The following is a 21,611-nucleotide window of genomic DNA, read 5'->3' on the forward strand; positions in this document are numbered from 1 at the left end:
GCCCTCCTTTATGTGTATTAAAGGGTGTACTGTAGTGCTGGTTCCTTGTAATTTTTGTCAGCCCTTTCACTTAAAGTATAGGCTTTATGAGTGTAGGAGTCCCACTACCTGAACAATTGTACCACAATGTGAATGGGGCCCTCCTTTATGTGATATACAGGTTGTATTGGAGTGCCTCTTCCTTGTAATTTTTTGCAGCACTCGCACTTTATATACAAGTAAATATACAGGAAAGAATGTTTCCTAACAATTTTTCCTCAAAAATCAAATTTGTTCTTCTGTTTTGTGTGTATTATTGTCAGTCTGTAAAAGTGGTGTACTACTCGGACAACATCGTTCCTAGCAGCGACTTAGGAGTCCAAGATGCATCCAGACATCCTTCCCATGCTGTTCCCGAACCATTTCAGTGGTGTTTCCATCAATTTCTGACCTTTTTCTATGAACCAGACACCCTCCCCTCTTCAGAGCAGGGGGTGCTTGGTTTAATGCTCTGGTCCTCCCACCGACTTCCATTGTGCTCGCGTGCTCTGTAGAGCACCCGAGCATTCCAAAGTGTTCTACTCGAGAACCAGAGCACTTTAGTGCTCTATCAATACTAATAACTGTATTATCATTGTGGTCTGGCTGATGGGACCCCTACGATCATGAGAACATGGGTTCCCAAGTCCTTTGTGTTAATAGAGTTGGCCTCATTTACCATCTATGGGACTTCTAAGTGCAGCATTCTACTGTCCTGGGCAATCCCATAGATGTGAATGCAGTCGATGTCACACATATGCACTGCTGCTTCATACCAAAGGCCAGTGAAAACCCATTGTATATAATCAGTGGGAGTCCCAGTGGTTGGACCCCAATGATCATACCTTTATCACCTATCCTGCAACTAGATAATGTTGTTCTTGGTCAACCACTTTAAGCTTAATTTAGATAACCCCATTAATGAAAAATTCGTTTTTTCATATGTTTATAAATAGGAAAGACATACAGATAAGTGTTGGTCAAGCACCAAAGTGCTCGTGTGCTCGAGTAGAACACTTTGCGATGCTCTGGTGTTCTACCGAGCACCCGAGCACAATGGAAGTCAATGGGAGAACCCCAGGCACCACCTGCTCTGAAGAAGGGAGGGTGTTAGGACTCTAGTCCGGCTTAGGAGTCCCTGCTCTGACTCCATATATAGCTATATCCATATATTGAGTCAGTGCTTGTGGACACCCCAGTGTATTTAAATCTAATTTCTGAAAAGTTTCTGCCGGGATTTGAAGTCCCAACGTAGTACATTAGAGACAAGGACCTTATCCACTCAGCTATAAAGCTGAATGCTAAACTCTGTCAGAAAAACCTCATAGAAGTTTCTGATTTAGTGAGTATTCCTATTCAGCAGAAGACTTATTTTATATTTCTGTGCAGGTTAACATGTTGTTGTATCGTGTAGTGGTTAACGTCCTTGTCTCTAATGTACAAGGTTGGGAGTTTGAATCCAGTCAGAAACTTTTATATATATATATATATATGTTTTTAGCCATAATATGTTTACATATATTATAATATATTTAAAATATATTATATATTATAATATATGTAAATATATTATGGCTAAAAACATCCGTAGTAGTTTCCCACATATTATGCATTCATATATATCAGAAGTATATATATATATATATATATATATATATTTTTTTTTTTTTTTTTTTTTTTTTTTATTACACATTTATTTTGTGCCATACACATATCTCTGCTCAAAATTTAAAAACATTAGTGCAGAGATCTCAGCAGTGACTGCTGGCCTGCCCATGGAGAAGGCAGGGATGATTTTTCACAGTCTCTGGCTTCTCTACCACTCGATGCACAGCGCTAAATTTTAGCACAAACAGTAGAACCTGCCGCTGAATTCAAGAGGTATGATAAGAGTATCAGATGGCATCAGCTGGGCACAGCATATTGGGCAATGAAATGCCATATCTGTGAAAAATATTACAATTATTATTTTGCACGGTCTGTTGCACATTAATTTCTGCAAAATATCTTTGGATTCAAAATGCCCCTAATACCTTGAGGGGCGCAATTTCCAAAATTGGATCACTTCTTAGGGGTTTCATTTATTCTTTCTGCCCAGAGCCTCTACAGTTGCCTTCACAAGCAGTTTAAATCACCACACTGAGCCTTAATGTCCATAGTGCTCTTATACTCCTCAGGCAAAATATTAGGGCTACTCATAGGGAAATTCTTAAGCCAGGAAGCACAGAATAATAAGATGGCTGACTTTCCACTCTGGCACTCGATGGACACAATATACTGAGCACTTAAATGGCGGATCTGTGAAAAAAAAAAAAAATTCCACCATCTGCTATGAATAATTTTTTTTGCAAAAAACCTGTGGGGTCAAAATGCTTATTACACCCCTTGATAAATTCTGTGAGGGGAGTGGTTTCGAAAATCGGGTCACTTATTGGGGTTTATTTTTTTTTTTCTTTATTTCACCTCAGAGCCTCTGCAGATGGTACTTTTTCTTTTCTGAGTCCTGTAGTATGCTCAAACAGCAGTTACCGTATGTCATGTAATTTTGAAAATATTTTAGTAAATTTGTAAATTTGCCTCTTAAAATCAAAGCCTTCTAGCATCCAAAAAAATGACAGCAACATAAAGTAGACATGTGGGGAATTTAAATTAAAAACTCTTTTGTGAACTCTTATAAGCAGAGAAATTCATATTTAGAAAATTGTTAATTTTACCACTAGTGTTGAGCGAATCTCAGTGTTGATTCGAATTTCAGGGAAAAATTTGATTCGCTGCAAAGACAAATTTCCTTGTGCTTGGTGGTAGTGAATTGATTTTCCCTGGAATGGCTGTAAAAACAAATTAAAATCATACTTACCTCATCCATTTGCTCGCGACAAGCTGGCCGCCGCCATCTTGATTGAAGTTCTCGCACAAAATCCTGTGCACGGTGACATATGATGTCACCACATCAGCCGACGTGATGATGTCATCACAGGCCACGCAAGATTTTGCGCTAGATCTTCAATCAAGATGGCAGGCGACCAGCTCGTTACAATCAAATGGATGAGATAAGTTTGATTTAATATTTTTTATTTTACACTGTAATATCAATGTCAGACCAGCTATGAATGTAGCATCTGAGAGGTACAATGTTGCTCCCTGTCATTGCATCCACACAAATAAATGTGCTTTGTGACTAGTAATTCATCATGAAGAGAATTAATTTGGTAAAATTGGTCGAAGCAGCCAAATAAAATTTTTGAATACTTCGCTCATCACTATTTGCTACAAAATTTGGGATTTTTTTTTTATAAATAAAGGTAAAACATTTGGACCCAATCTTACCACTAAAATGAAGTATGATGTGTTGCAAAAAATTTGAAAATCACTTGGAACAGTAAAAACGTTCCACATAACATAACCACATTACCACATAAAGTGACATGTCAGATTTGTAAAATTTGCCTTGGTCAAGAAGCTGAAAATTTTGTTTGGTCTGGAAGTGGTTAATCTGGTTAAGTACTCCAGTTTCTCAAGAATCAAATTCAATACCTGTATGTGCTAACCTCCTTCCTCGTGGTTTCCCTGAGAGCATGCTGATTATCAGTCATTTTCCTGGGACTGTGCAAATGTACAATGCACAAACTTAGGGGTTCATTTATGAAAGACCGACATTTTTGATTTCAGCTTGGCAACATGCATAAATGTTGGTGAATTTTCCGTAGCTGTTTGCCCTGCCTGTAATGACTAGTATGGCGGTCTTGCTACTTTTTTACACTGAAAACTGGTATAGGGAATTCATGTTGAATGACCCCTCTTAATGCATATGTCTAAATGAAAGTAGAGCATGTGCCCAGGTCACTAAGCAGCAGGGGGAGGGCGGCATCAGAGAGAGTTTTTTCATTTTTTTTCCAATCTGTCCAGCCCCTCCTGCACATAGGGCTATCTGGTCACCGGGTGGCCGGAGGGGTTGTGACTCTCTGCTAAAAAAAAAGAGCTCCAGACACAACAGCAAACACTACCAACCAGGTCCTGCTCTGGCAGATCTCAGCAATGGAGAGAGGTGTTGGTGAAGGATCTGTGATGATGTTATGTGACATGAGGGGGTGGAGCTTAGTACATAGGAGAAGAAAACGAAGAAGCGATGGAGTCAGTCTGAGAGAAAGAGAAATGTTGGGAGTTGTAGTTTTCTTCTCTTATAGCTCTTTACTATAATGTCCTATGGTATCACATAATAACAGCCTGGATATACTGAGAGTTATACTTCTGTCCTCTTACACATTCTCTCTCTGTAATGTCCAATAGCAAATTCTGGGATGTAGTTAGGAAAATAGTTAAATAGTAGGCTCCAAATTTGGTGAGTAAAACTATCATTTATCTCATAGATTTCTAGTTTTATTTGGCTGACACTGTCATATAGATTATGGTCTCTATTCTGTGTATTGTCCAGGGTATGATTGGAGGTTATGAAAGTGGTCACCCTAACAGCGGTGCTAAGTCTTATGTTGATTGGTAAAGCAGCAGTGAGAGGGACCTACAGCTCAGAGGGACCTAGTGGCAGTGTGTTTGTGAGATAATTATATTATACTTACTTATATAGTCCTTGTTGAAATTTTGCACTATTTTCTGTATTTCTTATGGTATGCTCCCTTGTTTACCAAGTCTTTTCTGCCGTCCACACAGAGGTCCTGTCCATAAAATGGCTGCTGATGGAGGGTCATGTTACCAGGAGAATCACCTCCATGTGATGCCTCCTCCATTCAAATACACTGCTCCTGCCATCTGACCTTGTTCTGTTGTGAGTTTAGTGGAGGTGCAGTGTGTTTAAATGGATGAGACATCACCTGGAGGTGATTTGCCTTGTCACATGACAAGTCATTTTATGGACAGGAGCTCTGTTTGGACAGCAGAAAAAACTTTATAAACAAGAGAGCATATCATATGAAAATGTAGAAAATGGTGCAGAATTTCAACAAAGACTGCATTAGTAGGTGCCATATATTCATCTTACATACATATTGGTGAACAATAACTAGAAAGTGGTCAACCCCATTAAGTGTGCACGCGTATGGGGGAGTTGTGAGGCATAGCCTAGGGAGTGTTTGGCCAGTCAGCTATCTAAACAGATGTGTATGGAGTGGAGGGAGGATCCAAGGAAGATAGCCCACATAGAGTGCACACAGAGGAGTGAACACACAAGGAAAATGTTTATAAGAAAACAGTATCCTGGATACATAAATCCCCTATGCTTTACAGGGAGGGACATACCCATATGAGACAATTCAGAAACTACGAGCAGAATATGAGGGGTGTCAAAATAAATTGTGTGAAGATTATAGATTGCAACTTAGATATATAATTTTTTGTTATTTCAATGAAAGTAACCACTAACATATGTAAAAATTATTTTGCGTCTCAAAGGTGTCCAACTGTCCATAGCCTCTAAGTTTAACAAGCCACACACCTATGTGATTGTCATATCGCAAGGACAGATCTTCAGATAGACAATGAAACTTCCTGCTCAATTAGAACTAGCAGAGATCCTGTGAGGAATGATACATAAAGTATATTAGAAATCAGCCTAACATTTCATTCTAAAATAAATGTGTTTTATTTGTTCAAAACTAGAATACCTCTTGAAGTACCACTTTAAAGAACCTCTGGTAATACAGTGAACATATCAACCATGCATATATCTTAGGTCTTCTACCAGTCACCTCTTTATCATGTTCTCTAATCTCATATCATGTTGAAGCAAGCTGTAAATATACTCTGTAGACATATACTGTCTGACTGAATTACAGTTATGACTTCCTATAGTTTAGTAGAAAAAATATTAGTCGAATGATGGGTTGATCATAAAATATTTGTTTAGTTTAAAAATCCAGTTATATATATAAAACAAATGACAAAATCCTGCATAGAGACACCGAGTGCATCACCGATCAAAGTGACAGTGTATCCCAGAATGATGAAGCAATTTCTCACATATTACAGCATTTATCACCTATCAGTTATGTATTCAAATTGAATTTACTGCTTGTCAGTTAGGTTAGCATGATAAATTATTTTCTATCTAAGGGAATATAACTTTCAAGTATAAAGCCATGCATTAAATACCAAATAAAAAGCCTATTTGAAGAAAATAACATCTCTTCCCCAGTCTTGCTCACAAATGTAATTGAAAAAGGAAAGTTTATTGCTAGTTTTATGTCTTTTTATTATTAAAATAAATGTTGTAAAATCTTTGCGTGAAATGTAGAACTTAAAAACGATTTAACATTTTTTTCTCTATTTGCAAAGCCTCTGAAAATTGTACCTGGTGGAAATAATATTAGCATTATTTCAACTAGGTTGCACTTTAGTAGAGATAATGCAGGATACAATAGTGATAAGGACACATGCCATCATACACAGTGACATAAATGAGAAATCCAAATTATATATTAAATTAAGGTTATCATAGGTAGAATGAGCAGTCAAGAAACACACTAGTGTCCATAAAGATCACATAATTCAGAGATGGCTACAACTTCAGCCAACATCAGAGAGAATACTTTAAAGGGGTTGGCCACCATAAGTATAAAAACAAAGTGCCCCAGACAATGACTAAAGTCAAGAGGAATTTGTATCATGACAGATATACTGTATATATATATATAATTTTTCTCCTGCATTTAGCATAGCACCAATATTCCTGCAGCTCCCTTAATGTTGCTGTAGGCCTCTTGGTAGCCTCCCAGACCAGTTTTCTTCTAGTCTTTTCATCAATTTTGGAGGGACGTCCAGTTCTTGGTAATGTCACTGTTGTGCCAAATTTTCTCCACTTGATGATAACTGTGTTCCATGGTATATCTAATGTCTTGGAAATTCTTTTGTACCCTTCTCCTGACTGATACCTTTTAACAAGAAGATCTCTCTGATGCTTTTGAAGCTCTCTGTGGACCATGGCTTTTGCTGTGGGATGCGACTAAGAAAATTTCAGGAAAGACCAACTAGAGCAGCTGAACTTTATTTGGGGTTAATCAGAGGCACTTTAAATTATGGCAGGTGTATGCTGATCCCTGTTTAACATGATTTTGAATGTGATTGCTTAATTATGAACACATCTACATCCCCAGTTATAAGAGGGTGTGTTTTAATTATGGAGAGCCCATGGTAAGCAGCATACTATAAGGCAGTATTGTAGACTGGGCGATGCCCCTACTATTCCAAGTAGCTGAGTATGTGTGTGTAGCATTATAGTCCAGGTGAAGCACCTGGCCTTCCGAGTAATTGCGTGCAGTATTGTAGGCCAGGCAATGCCCCTTTGGGTTTCTGGGAAAGATATTCAAATTAGGATTGCTAAACATATCTGACACCAGCAGATGTTAGACATGATAATTTGCAAATATATTTTACCCAGAAATCCAGAGGAGTGTTGACCTGCCTACAATGGTTGTCATGTTTATCAATTGGTCTCCATAGTAGAAATAGTACCCACCCTGATAAAAGGCTTTTGTCCTGAAAGAGTCCTGAAAAGGCAGATCTCTGCCAATCTGATGTTTGAAACAAATGCAGCACTCATATTGCTGCTGTGTTCTTCTTAATGTTTACTTACTTGTTGGGCAGCAGCAAGTAAGTATACTTATAGCTCTCTCCTGTTCATCTGAGCACATATCACCAAGATAGTAAAAACAGACAATGCCTTTACCAATTTTATTTGACCATTTTGATTCAATGCCCCATGAAACAAGAGAATTAGAACAACCCACAAAACTTCTACATCTACATACAAAACAGAAAAGAATACTAATCTTTTGACGTGCTAGCCGAATTAACCCTTTCCCGACTGCCCGAAGTAAATTTATGTCCACGGCCGGGCATTTAAAAATGGCACCCGCTCACATGCGGAGCGGGTACTTTAACCGCTGGGTGTCTGCTGTTCTAAACACCAGGCACCTGCACTAATGTCCGCGACCAGTGGTATATTGTTAAGAAACACACATTTGTCTACTAGTTGCTCTCTCTCTCTTCTCTATCTCTCATTTACCTGCAACAAAAATAATCTGGGTTTGAATTTTGAGAAATTTGGACAGAATCCCAAACCAATTTTCTCATCCTTAAGGCGCATGCACACAAACGTATATATTGTCCGTGTTCATTCCTTTTTTTTTCAGTCCATATGCGGAACATCAATTTCAATGGGGCCACAAAAAAAACGGAAATCAGTCTGTGTGCATTCCGTATCCGTGTGTTGGCAAGTCTGTTCGTAAAAAAAATAGAACATGTCCTAATCTTGTCCGTTTTGCGGACAAGGACAGGCATTGTTACAATTAGGGATGAGCGAATTATCTTCGGATGAAACATCCAAAGTTGATTTACATAACACTTCATTCTAATACTGTACGGAGCATGAGCTCCATACAGTATTAGAATGTATTGGCTCCGAAGAGCTGAAGTTATTGCTTTGTGAAGTCTCGTAAGACTTCGTGTAATAACTTCATAAATTAATTTGTGCTGCAGAAAACCATTTCACAAACTCAGTATCTGTTCCAAGTGGTACCTTCAAAATACATACAGTCGTGTACATGAACCCTTAACTACATGTTAGTTCATCATGTTAACTGCTGAGCAATGATCATTCTCTTTCTCTAAAGCTTCATTCACACGTCTGTGGAACACGGTCCGTGAGTTACCGGACTGGCATCCTGCTTAGTGCAGGATCGCACTGCATAATTTATTGCTATGAGGCCGTGTGCTTTGTGCCGCCGCCGCAGTACAGTAATACACTCGTATGATCTAGAAAAATGTTATTTTAGGCCATGGGAGTACAGGCCCCACATTAGGAATCCACCGGACAGAAAACATCAAGTGATTATGTGGCTAGAAGTATATTAGATGGTATTGGATAACAATTTTACTGCAGGCCAGTGGAGTACAGGCCCCAAAAATTATTCATTCAATGTACATAAAAGATCAAGTGATTATGTGGCTGGAGGTATAATACACTGTCAATGGATATAAATTTTACTGCAGGCCAGTGGACTATAGGCCCCAAAAATTATTAATTCACCGTACAGACAAGAACAATTGATAATGTGGATGGAGGTACATTAGGCAGTTACCGTATAACAATATTTCTGTTGGCCAATTAGATTACAAGCCTCAAAAATTATGCATTCACCGTACATAGAAGATCAAGTGATTATGTGGCTGAAGGTATATTAGACGGTCATTGGATATCAATTTTACTGCAGGCCAGTAGACTACATGCCCCAAAAATTATTCATTCAATGTAAAAACAAGAACAATTGATAATGTGGCTGAAGGGTACTGTACATTAGGCGGTCACCGTATAAAAATTTTACTGTTGGCCAGTTACATTACAGGCCCCAAAAATTATGCATTCACCGTACATAAAAGATCAAGTGATTATGTGGCCGTAGGTATATTAGACTGTCAATGTCAATTTTACTGCAGGCCAGAGGACTAAAGGCCCAAAAAATTATTCATTCACCGGACAGAAAACATCAAATGATTATGTGGCTAGAGGTATATTATACGGTCATTGGATATCAATTTTACTGCAGGCCAGTAGACTACAGGCCCCAAAAATTATTCATGGTACGTGTGTCAGTTTTCCCTGTTTCAGCGCTCAGCAGATTGGCACCGTTGTCGCACACCACTTTACCAACTGTCAAATTGAGTGGGGTTAGCCACTGATCGGCCTGTGACCGCAGAGCTGAAAACAGTGCAGGACCAGTATGGCTCTTGGCTTCCAGGCACAACCGCAGCAGCACAGCATGGCAATGTCTCACCTGGCACGTCAAATAGGTTCTGGGGAGCTGGGGTGGGGTGCAGCGGAAGAAGCGGTAACAGTGGAAAAGGAGGAGTCAGCTAAGGAGGAGATGGAGGATGGAGTAGGAGGAGGAGGAGAAGAAGAGGCAGGCCTGCATGCAATCCGTGGCGGTAACACTAAATCCACATGGGTGCCACAGGTTGCATGCTTGACAGCTGTCAGAAGGTTCACCCAGTGGGCAGTAAAAGTTATGTACCTTCCCTGCCCGTGTTTGCTAGACCACATGTCTATGGTCAGATGTATCTTGGCACCGACACTGTGTGCCAGAGATACATTCACTTGCCTCTGAACATGGCCATATTGCTCTGGGAAGCCCTTCTAGGAGAAATATTTCCTTCCGGGGATCTTCCATTGCGGTGTGCCAATGGCCACAAATTTTCTAAATGCCTCCGAGTCCACCAGTGTATATGGCAGTAGTTGGCGGGCTAGCAGTTCCAACAAGCCGGCGGTCAGCCATTGGGCAAAAGGGTCATCCGGCATCATCAACTTTTTAAAATCGAACATTTGGGTCACAGAAGCCTGACTTTTGCTAGATGAACGCGGCAACGGCAAGGTGTAAGGTGTAAAGTGGAGGACAAATGGGAGGAGATAGTGAAGGAGAAAAGGCAGGACGTGTAGCGCAGGGAGTGTGGCTTTGTGGGTTCTGATGGCTTTGCTCCCACTGGGCTCAGTGATGGGAGGCCAGGTGCCTTCTTAAGGCGGTCGTCCCTAGGTGAGTTTTGGGCTTACGGCGACTTATGCTTTGACAGCACAGTCTGCATATGGCAACACTATTGTCAGCAGCTGACATGTTAAAAAAAGCCCACACTGGTGAGCCATGTGCAGGCATCCTGGGAGCGCCAGATGTGACAGTGCATGGTGGATGGCTCACTCCATATACATTTGCAGTCTTTTTGCCTCATGTGCACTGCGAGTTCTGCTTGCTTCTCCTCCTCGTCACTATCTGCTGCTCCATCTCTTCCTCTGAAATCCCCTCCTCTTTCTCTCTTGTGGGCAACCACGTGACGTCCATCAACACGTCATCATCGTCACCATCACCACCACTGACATTAGAGATCTTGGAGTACTCAGCAACAGATCCGGGTACTGTTGTCAGAACGCTGGTGGGCGGCCGTTGCTACCTCATCTTTCTCATCTGATGCCATGAATAGCTGTGCATATGTAAGGTCTGGGAATGGATGGGAAAATAATTCCTCTGACTCGAGTGGAGGGGCTATGGTGGTGCTGATAGTGTCTTTGGGGGTGCACAGAGAGTGAGGAGGGTGCTGATACAGAGGATGAGGAGGGTGCAGATGCGGAAGGCTGAATGAGCCACTCAACCAAATCTGGTGCATCCTTTGACATAATCGCACACACCTTCTCCAACTTCCCACTTAGGCTCCGGCCTGGTGCACCTGCCCGACCCCTACCACCCCTGCGGAATGTCCTGCCTCTTCTTCTGCCCTGTGACAAAGTCCATATAGAAGAGCAGTATTTGTGGAAGCGGGTATATAGAACCCCTTTATGAGTATTTTCTGGAAGCAGATTATTTTTGGGCAACAGGTATATCACACCAGTTGCTATTAGTTATTCTAATTGCTTTTGTCCCTTTGTATAGCCGAGGTATCTCAGCAGAACCGCACACAACTGCTGCACAATACAAATGCACTATATAGAAATTATATTATAGGTATATCACACCCTTGCCTCAATCAGTTTTTTGGGGGCACAACTGGTATATCACACAAGTTGCAATTAGATGTTCCAATAGCGTTTGTTCCCCTGTATAGCTGTGGTATCTCAGCAGAACTGCACACAAATGTTGCAAAATACAAATGCACCCAAATTAGAAGTATATTATAGGTATATCACACCCCTGCCTCAGTCAGTTTTTTTGGGGGGGCAACTGGTATATCACACCAGTTGCAATTAGTTGTTCCAATAGCGTTTTTCCCTCTGTATAGCTGCAGTATCGCAGAGGAACCACACACAGATGCTGCACAATACAAATGCACTATCATATACTTTCTATGTTAGAAAGTATATTATAAGTTTATATTAAGGGCAGAAAAACAGAACTGGATCGCACATACACAATGCTATGCTTAGATCGAATTAAATTCGCTTCTCAGCGCAATATGAAAGTGTACAGCCCCCTATACTACATTCTGTACAAGAGGCATTAGTGTACATTTTGATCAAAAGGCATAAGCACACTCACCACGCCAAGGTCGCCTCTTTGAGTGGGACCTACTCTGACAAAAAAGGTGCAGCACACTGCGGTGACAAAGCGGCACTGCCCTAGTGGGCGGCAGGACCCAGGAGTCAAACATTAACCAGCTGTCTGATAATGCCACCCATGGCCCTGGGTCCCACCAACCCACCAGTACAGCGCCACAAAAACAAAGGCCACACGCAGTACTGCACCATCTGAACAGTTGTCTAACACAACATGTCCATTGCAATGAGGAACTGCAGGTCAATTACCACTTATATGCAGACTTCTGTGATTAAAACCACCTGTGACGAATGGGAGGAGTGCTTATAGCAGTTGTGGTCATGGCTACGGTCCAGAGATATCCGAAGAACCCTAGGGAGAGAAACAACGTTGTGTGCCCTAAGCCATGATCGTGGGTAGGCCTATAAGTGGGCATACCCTGTGGAAATGAGAAGATAAGGGAGGGAGGGTGGGGCACCTGAGAACACACGCCTGTGAGTGAGGCTGTGGCTCGTATATGAAGAGCCTCCGCCCCTCCCACAAATGCAGGCTGACTAATCAGCCTTACCAACTTGTGGTCATGGCTACGGCCAAGAGATATCCGAAGAACCCTAGGGAGAGAAACAACGGGAACAACCTAACCCAGCTAGGCGTGTCTTAGCTAACCTGACTAAATGGCTTGTTGTGTGCCCTAAGCCATGATCGTAGGTAGGCCTATAAGTGGGCAAAAACCAAACCAAGTAGGGTAGAAAAGGAACTCGAATGGCATGTGCATACTAACCCCCAAGCCAACTGCAGGGCGTCAGGGATCTAGAGCAAAAATTCGGGGTGTATGAGGCAAGACCAGAAGGGGATCTACAACCCATCTTGTGGATGACAAGGCCAGAGACAATATATTGCGGATACTGCCCCAAAGCAGAATGGAGGACCGGGAATACATTGTGAAATGGTTCCTGAAAACCAACTGAACCTTGAAAAGTTTTGGTTCTAGTGCGAGTACTGGCAATGCCCTAGCCTCAGGAGATTATGGAACCGAAACCTAACTGCCTAGACTATGCAGGAATGAGGGCCAAAAAGAACCATGTAGATAGGAAGAGAATCCTTGAATAGTCCCCCAGACAACAGCTATCTGCTAGCCGTGGTCCGCACGTTGTTCTTCTGTGTTCCCCTGAGAATTGTTTTAACGCTTGAGACGTGAAGACCGACCTACTATCTGAATCTTCTTCCGTAAGGAAATGCTGGACCTTGTCCAAAACCCGATTCAGCGTGGTTGTAGGGAGTCTGAGGTCAGAGCGGCAAGAAGCTACGAAGCCATAATATACAAGATTCTGTCTATGCCCTCCCATTAGTGAGGGAATGCAATTGCAATGAAGCCACAGGCGAAAATGAATTTCTGGTCATGGTAAAAAGGCAAAGACTTTGCACGGGGACTTGGTTGACAAGATATGATCGACTACAATCAGAGACTGAAATGCTAGAGGGAATTACCCTACTTGTTCCTCCTCTGGCAAGACCTGAACGAAAGCATGAACAATTAAAGCAAGACGAAATATCTGCGTAAGACATGACAATGATGCTGTAGGACAAAGCGGACCAGTTTGCGGACAAAACATAAAGTGAGCGATCAACATGGATTATTAGAAAATTAGGGTAGCAGGTATGTATGTGATACATACGGGCCAAATCAGCCTAGATGCACAGATGGACAACCAACCAGGCAATCAGCCCAGCAGGACTGAAAACAGTCATCGGGCCCCCGAAGCGATGGGGCCAAGGCTGTCATCGGGCCCCCGAAGCCATGGGGCCGAAAGCTGTCATCGGGCCCCCGAAGCCATGGGGCCGAGTTTTTTTTTATTTTTATCAAGAATTATAACTATAATAAGTGACCCGAATAAGGTGCAGGTGAAATTAAACCATGAGCCTGACCGATGTGGCAGGCGATACCTAAGATAAACTATGTAGCCTGAATAACATGCAAGGCGAAATATCGTTTGGAACGAGACCTGACCGACATGGAAGGTGACCCCCAACATGAGTTCAACTGCATGACCTGAAAAGACAAAGGGAAACGTGACAGAAAATGGAGATAATAACGGACATTAACTAAAATGAAACCTAAATAACATAAGCTGGCAAGCAGGTAAAGATGTGAGTCATTCAAAACCAAAAGCATAGCTGCACAGGTGGACAGACAACCTTTGTTCGGACCCCTGAAGCCATGGGGCCGAAGCAACCACCAGGGGCCCATAGGGCCGGGCAGCAGCCGGGATGCGAACCTTAAGAATTAAGGATGGCTGGGGAAAAGATTGGGGCTTAACCCAACGGGTTTAGTAATCAACCGGGACTCAATAACCTAGAAAGACAAAGACATGGGGTAAAGCTTCTTAATAAAATGAGGCTGAAATGAACCGCAAGTACTAATCTGTAAAATATAAATTAACAAAAGAAAACTTCTGAAAGGTGTGCCATGGAAAATAGTATCAGATGGCCATATGACCTACCAATATCGATGTCAATTGTGAAATCCTCTAAGCCAAGAGCCACTTCAGCAAGCCTCTTATGGCGGGAGCCATGCGTGCGAGTCCCTTATGGCGGGAGCCATGCGTGCGAGTCCCTTATGGCGGGAGCCAGGCGTGCGAGTCCCTTATGGCGGGAGCCATGCGTGCGAGTCCCTTATGGCGGGAGCCATGCATGCGAGTCCCTTATGGCGGGAGCCATGTGTGCAAGTCCCTTATGGCTGGAGCCATGTGTGCGAGTCCCTTATGGCGGGAGCCATGCGGGCGAGTCCCTTATGGAGGGAGTCATGCGTGCGAGCCTCTTATGGCGGGAGCCATGCGTGCGAGCCTCTTATGGCGGGAGCCATGCGTACGAGTCTCTTATGGCGGGAGACATGCGTGCGAGTCTCTTATGGCGAGAGCCATGCGTGAGAGTCTCTTATGGCAGGAGTCATGCGTACGAGTCTCTTATGGTTTTATACAGATAAGGATAGTGTAGAAAGTAGGAATAGTTATGTATAGATTATGATATAAATAAGTTAAGTACACAGGTGTTTATATTGCTATATAGAGAGCAAATATACAGATGTACTATGGACAAATATACAGATGTACTGATGTATACATATATACAGATATACAGATGTTCTGATGTATACATAAATATATATATATCTGCAGATAAACTGTTCTATTGCTATACAGACGGCGAATACACAGATGTACTTAGAACAAGTACAGTATACAGATTTACTATGAACAAGTTATACAGATGCGCTACATATATACAAATTTACAGATGTATAGTAAACAGATCTGCAAAATGCTATGAATATAGCTCCAGAAGTTGAAGAGTAGCGCTATGGACAGTCTGTAATAGTGAACAATGTACATACTATAGCAGAGACTTATGCTATGACAGTGTCCCAACTATAGCAACTAGATCAAGGTCATAGTAAGGGATGGAGGGGAGGAGGAGTGCAGAGGGTTACGTGAGTATGGAGGAAAGGGTTCAGCGGGGGACTGAGTTAAGTAGGGTGACAGCTGTGGGGAAGAAATTTGAGGACCTAACTAAGCAATCCACCATGAGTTGGCTTCCTGCACAGTTGCAAGCTTTATAATGCAAACATGGTTGTTCAATGTAAAAAAACAAAACAAAAAAAAATACTCTAAAGTACTATAAATAGTAAATATAATGCTTGTGAAAATAGTTTTGGACCCGTCTCATTCTTCCATTACATGGATGGACAGTCACTTGAATTGCTAACATGTGATGCTGCAAGTGTTCTGCAGGTGACAACAGCTGATCACAAGGATTAGGTTTCAAACTCCGAGACAACATTTTAAAAGCATGAAAAAGGCAAACTAAAAAGCTGTGACATTGAACTTTATTTGTTGTTTGGCTCATTATGCTTGAGTAATTGCATAAATGACAGTCTACAACATCTGTACTATTAAAACTGTTGAAAGTGGAAAGAAGAACCTGCAGCTGAAATAGCCTGGTGAATAAATTACATGTATTATATTAATCTGTTCTACAAATGAGTTTCCAACACACATATGTATGCTAATGTGATTGCTACTGATACAGACAGGTCTTTTCAGAAGAACAGAATAGCAGAAGAAATACTGTACGTTTAGACCTTTCATAAACCTTGTTGAAATAATAATAGCTGTTCTAGAATAAAATAAAGTTGATTTCATTATTAATGAAATGGCAAAATAATGCTGGTGATATTAGTAAACTGTGTAACAGTATTGGGCTATTTTAACTCATGCTACCCACTGACTTGTTTAGTGCTCAATGATCCATTCTATAACGCATTAACCCCATGATCAGTGCAACGCATAGATCAGGGAAACACTACTTCTGTAAAGAAATTACCCAACACAGTATAACACTTCCAACTATAACGAAGACTACTATAGTAGTCTACTGTACCTCCCTTAGTCTCAACAAAAGTCTAAGAATATACCAAAATCAATGGAAATAGTTTTATCAATTCACTGTTGATGTTAATAATCATACGGTATAATATGAAAAGCTGTTGGTAACACGTACCATACATCATACAGTTAGACAGGCTATTAAACATTTGACCTCTTTCCTTTGTGTTTTATAGCTTCACTCTGACGTGGACAAGGGCGTTGGATCAGTGAAATATACCCTCTTAGGTGATGGAGCTGGTACAATTTTCACAATTGATGATACTACAGGTGATATCCATGCTATTAGAAGTCTGGACAGAGAAGAAAAACCATTCTATACATTACGTGCTCAAGCTGTGGATATAGTTACTGGAAAACCAGTGGAGCCAGAATCTGAATTCATTATCAAAGTTCAGGACATTAACGATAATGAACCAAAGTTTTTGGATGGCCCTTATGTTGCCAGTGTTCCCGAAATGTCTCCGGTTGGTGAGTAAAAATTGCAGAAATTAGGTCTTTGCTCTACTTTATTAAGCTTTATTACTATAAAATTATTACAATAAAATTATCTTTCATAAGTAATGGACAATAAAGGTCCATTTTGCACATGTTATTCCAAAAGCTTTAAGTGTCTTTTGTTTAAGAAAAATGCACTTATGTTACTGTGTTACCAGAACAGATTAATTTTATGATGACATCTTTATAATGTACTATCAAACTTAGACTAGTCGGTCCAGTGATGACTCATAGATCCTTATGGTACAAATCAGAGGTCAAATAAAGAGAACATCAACCCCCAACTTCTCGGAAATAGGAACATCTCAATGAGCCAGAGTTGTAGAAAAGTGACTTATATGACCCTGTTTAGCGTTGCAGATTTCTCTGTACTAAATAATTGTGGAAACACCTAAAGTTTCATTACTCTAGTAGCCTGGTAAAAAAGAAATAAAAAATCAGCACAGAGACTCAGGGTTGTAGTTCTGCAACATCGGACAACCACTGGTTGGAGACCACTGCTAGTTACTCTCATTATGTGCTGTACATATTAATACTTAACATATTTATAACTTATTTATGCAATATAATGATATACAATGTAATAAATTGTACAAAGAAAGCAGAACATTTTTTTTTTCTAGCATAGCACCTGTATTTATGCAAAGAGGCTCGGTGCTGAATATTTATGCTTTGAGAATCCAGCATGTAGAACAGGTGGGATTTGCCTTTGGCAACACACAGCAATAAAGCTGAAAACCCTTTGAGAAATGATAATCGTAATGAGTGGGAGGCATTTTTTTTAAACTGACATGAATGGCATTTGTTTGAAGAGTGTGCATTTTCAATTTTTTTATTTATTACAATTTTTTTTTAGCTCTGGAATACAACTTCTGCAATCATAATGTACAAACCACATCTATTTATCTACCATTCTGTACAAACTTTTTTATAAGCAACTACACTGATGATAATCCATGTGTATGTAAAGATATACATAAAAATTGGGAATAAAATAAGTGATTTATTTGGATACATTGTAGCTGATTTATCAATAGGTTGAAGCTGTAATGTAATAGTGATTTGTTTGATATTTGCAAAACAGCTGAAATAGTTTTGGGTTTTGTCTTTCGGAAGGAGCTTGACCAGGGTGCAGCTTGCTACTCATTTATCTCCAGCAAGATAATTTTGTCTTGCAAAAATGGAAGAAATTTTAGATGGATCAAAGTTGGTATAGAGCTTGTGTCACAGGACACAGAGTTGAAATGAGTTTCTTTGTACCCAGTAGAGATGAGCAAATTTCTTCAAAATTGGATTTGGCTGCTTCGCTGAATTTTACAAAAAAAATTTACTTCATAAGGATTTAGTTCATCATGATGCATATTTTTTTGTAAGTAGTGGGTGCAATGACAGAGAGCAGCGATAGCGCCGCCCCCCTGTCAGTGTACCCCTCAGATGCTGTGTTCATACATGATCGCGGCATCTGAGAGTTAAAACAGTGTAAAATTAACAGAAACAAAATGAAATCATACTTACCACCTCCATTTGCTCGCCCCGGCCTGGACGCTGCCATCTTTCATGAAGATCTGGGGCAAAATCTTTCTTGCCCCGAGATGACATCATAACGCCAGCTTGGTGACGTCCTACCTCACCACGCATGGGATTTTGGCCGAGATCTTCAATCAAGAAGGCAGTGGCTGGCCCGTCATGAGCAAATGGAGGAGGTAAGTGTGATTTTTTGTTTTTGTTTTTTACACTATTTCAGGTTAAATCGATTCTCAGCTAATCAAATTTATCCTGAAATTCGGATCGAATTCCACTTCATTGGATTTGATTCGCTCAACTCTAGTACCCAGCATAGGAAATGAACCTAAAGGCTTATATTCCATCTCTATGTCAAATTTCAATAACATCATACATTTTTATCATTGTCCAGCAGATCATGTCACTGAGGCCAAGTGGGATATTGGTAATTAAACATATAATAGATGCACAGAGTGATTAGCTCCAAAGACAGTTCTAAATGAGGTTGTCTTCTACTGCACCTTTGGTCAGAGTGGGGGTTCACACAATCCTATGTCATTCTGTTTGGTCAGTCTGGCAAAAATAGCCAAGGCAATCAGTAGCAGCAAGAATCTTCTCTATTGTAGCTTAAAGCAGTCTCAGGAAATGAAGTTACACTGGTCTACAGCCATTTTTTATGCTCTCTTGCTTTGTCAAGGAGCATGGCAGGATAGGCAAGGAGCACAGCAATAATTGCTATGGCTATTTTATCTTCTTGTGTCGAAAATAATAATTATACTGTTATCATTATAATGAGAATAGTACAGTGCACGCAAAAGTCTACAATTGGGGTTATCAGTATTACATTTTTGAACACAGACTTCTCAGTAAAAGTGGCTTTGAGTATGTTATTTTAATATCTTTTATAAGGACAATAAAATTACTAGATGTACAGTAGGTGCCACATCTGCATCAACTATTTGACATGTAGAAATATTAGCTTAATCAATATATACAGGGTTAAGATACGGTACCACTTATATAATCATTTTAGTGAATACTCTATATGATTTATACAATTAGAAGCTTTTAAAGGGGTTGTCTGAAAAATTTACAATATTTATTTTTCTTTACTCATATTTCTTTCTGTGGGTGGGCATCAGCTCATCAAGAGACTGTATCTCACAGGAAGCACTGCCATCAGCTCTTGTTAAGCCCTTCCTCACATCTATACAGGGAGATACATATGGAATATAATATATTCATAGTTTCATTCACCACTGTCTAGAGAGAAATATAGCTATATATGAGATCATTGCTCTATATAATCATTGTGGCAGCCTGATGGAACGGGAAGGGAACAAGGAAGCCAGTGGCGTTGCTAGGTCTGGTGTCACCCGGTGCAGTAGAAAATGGTGTCACCCCCCCCAAGCCAAACCCCCCTCCCCCGAAGCAATAATATTTTAGCCATATATGGGGCTATGGGTGTGCTACAGCCGTAGGGGGGCATCCATTAGCTCAGAAGACCCCCCGTCCCCAAAGCTTAGAGCCCCAGCACCCCCTTTCCCCCCTGGTAGCAGCTCACCTAGGTCAGGTGCACCCCACTTTTGCTGGCTGGCTGACTGAGACACCAAATGCTGTTCAATTTCTTCTGGTGACCGCTTCTTCGTGTGGTTATCGTGTTCTGACCTGTGTGGACAAGTCACGTAGGGGACGTCCATCAAGCTCCGCCCTGCCGCCGTGGCACCGCTGACGTCCCTTCACGTCCTTCGCTAAACCTGCCGACTGACCCAAGTGATAACGGGGGGTTTGGTCAGTAAAAAAAAGTCTGACGTGGGGTGGGGGATTGCCGACGGAGGGGAGGGGGGGCTAGCAGTCAGATCGCTTACCCGGCAGTGGCGGATCCAGATCTCGGGAGGGGCACTTCCAGATTATTTTCTGTCCGCTGCCACAAAACAATGGTGCTTATAGAACAGACTACACAGTGTAGAGGTATACTGTATATTATGTGGCACAGTATATGCTATATGTGTATAACAAACATATTTCACATGAAAACTTATAATTACTTGGCTTGGCCCTTGGGGATCTCGGACACCACTTCAACACTTTGGCTGGGGGCTCGGCGGAGCTGATGTTGTGTTTTATCCTAATGAGAAAGATTTCATAATAAGGGTTTGGAAAAGGGGCAGAGGGATAGCAGAGCAGGGAGAGGCTGGTGCTGCTTCTAGGGAGCTTATACCATGGGGGAGTAATAAAGCCCATCATAATGCCCCCCCCCAGTAGAAATAATTCTCCTTTATAATGTGACAGTGCAAAAAATACCCCCTTGTAATGTCCCCAGTTGAGCTGATGTCCCCATAGTGCCCCCATAATGTGCCAGTATAAAATACAACTATATATTGCACCCAGTAAATGCCTCCATAGTGCTCCTCTCCCCCCTTCCTCCTAGTGCCCCCCATAACTTACCAGTATAAAATGTCCCATATATAGTGCCCCAGTAGATGCCCTCAGTGTCCCCCATAATTTGCAAGTGTCCCCCATAATTTGCAAGTATAATTTGCAAGTATAAAATACCCCTTCTTAGTGCCCCCCATAGATTAACCCATAGTACTTCTCTCCCCCTTCCCCATAGTACCCACCATAATGTGTTCCAGTATAAAATGCTACTGTACAGAGCCCCCCATATAAAATACCCCTTCTTTGTGGCATCAGTAGATGCCCCTATAGTGCCCACCAATAATGTGCCAGTAATAAGTGCCCCCAATAATGTGCCAGTAATAAGTTCCCCCAATAATGTGCCAGTAATAAGTGCCCCCATAGATGCCCCCCAATAATGTGCCAGTAAAATGTGCCCCCAATCATGTGCCAGTAACAAGATCACCCCAATCATGTGCCAGTAACAAAAGCTCCCCATCATGTGCCAGTAATAAGAGCCCCCCATCATGTGCCAGTAAAAACAGCCCCCCAATCATGTGCCAGTAACAAGAGCCCCCCCTCATGTGCCAGTAATTAAAAACAGTTATACTTAGCTCCATGTCAGCGATGCGATGCAGGCCTCTTCCAGCCTGTGTCCTGTGCTGTACGTCATCACACCACCTGCATCGGCCTCTGATAGACTGCGTGCCTACTTCTGGCAGCCTATCAGAGG

The 21,611-nt window shown here is 41.4% G+C and overlaps 1 protein-coding gene across 1 annotated transcript in view; it reads left to right on the top strand.

Moving 5' to 3' along the window:
- CDH12 (cadherin 12) overlaps nt 1–21,611 on the top strand; it is a 456,943-nt gene that overhangs the window by 179,903 nt on the left and 255,429 nt on the right. The window contains exon 3 of the mRNA XM_040432577.1: nt 16,657–16,951. Within this exon, the coding sequence (XP_040288511.1) occupies nt 16,657–16,951 (295 nt within the window). The remainder of the gene's footprint in view (nt 1–16,656; nt 16,952–21,611) is intronic.

This window comes from Bufo bufo, chromosome 5 (assembly GCF_905171765.1).
Source record: "Bufo bufo chromosome 5, aBufBuf1.1, whole genome shotgun sequence".
Lineage (NCBI taxonomy): Eukaryota > Metazoa > Chordata > Amphibia > Anura > Bufonidae > Bufo > Bufo bufo.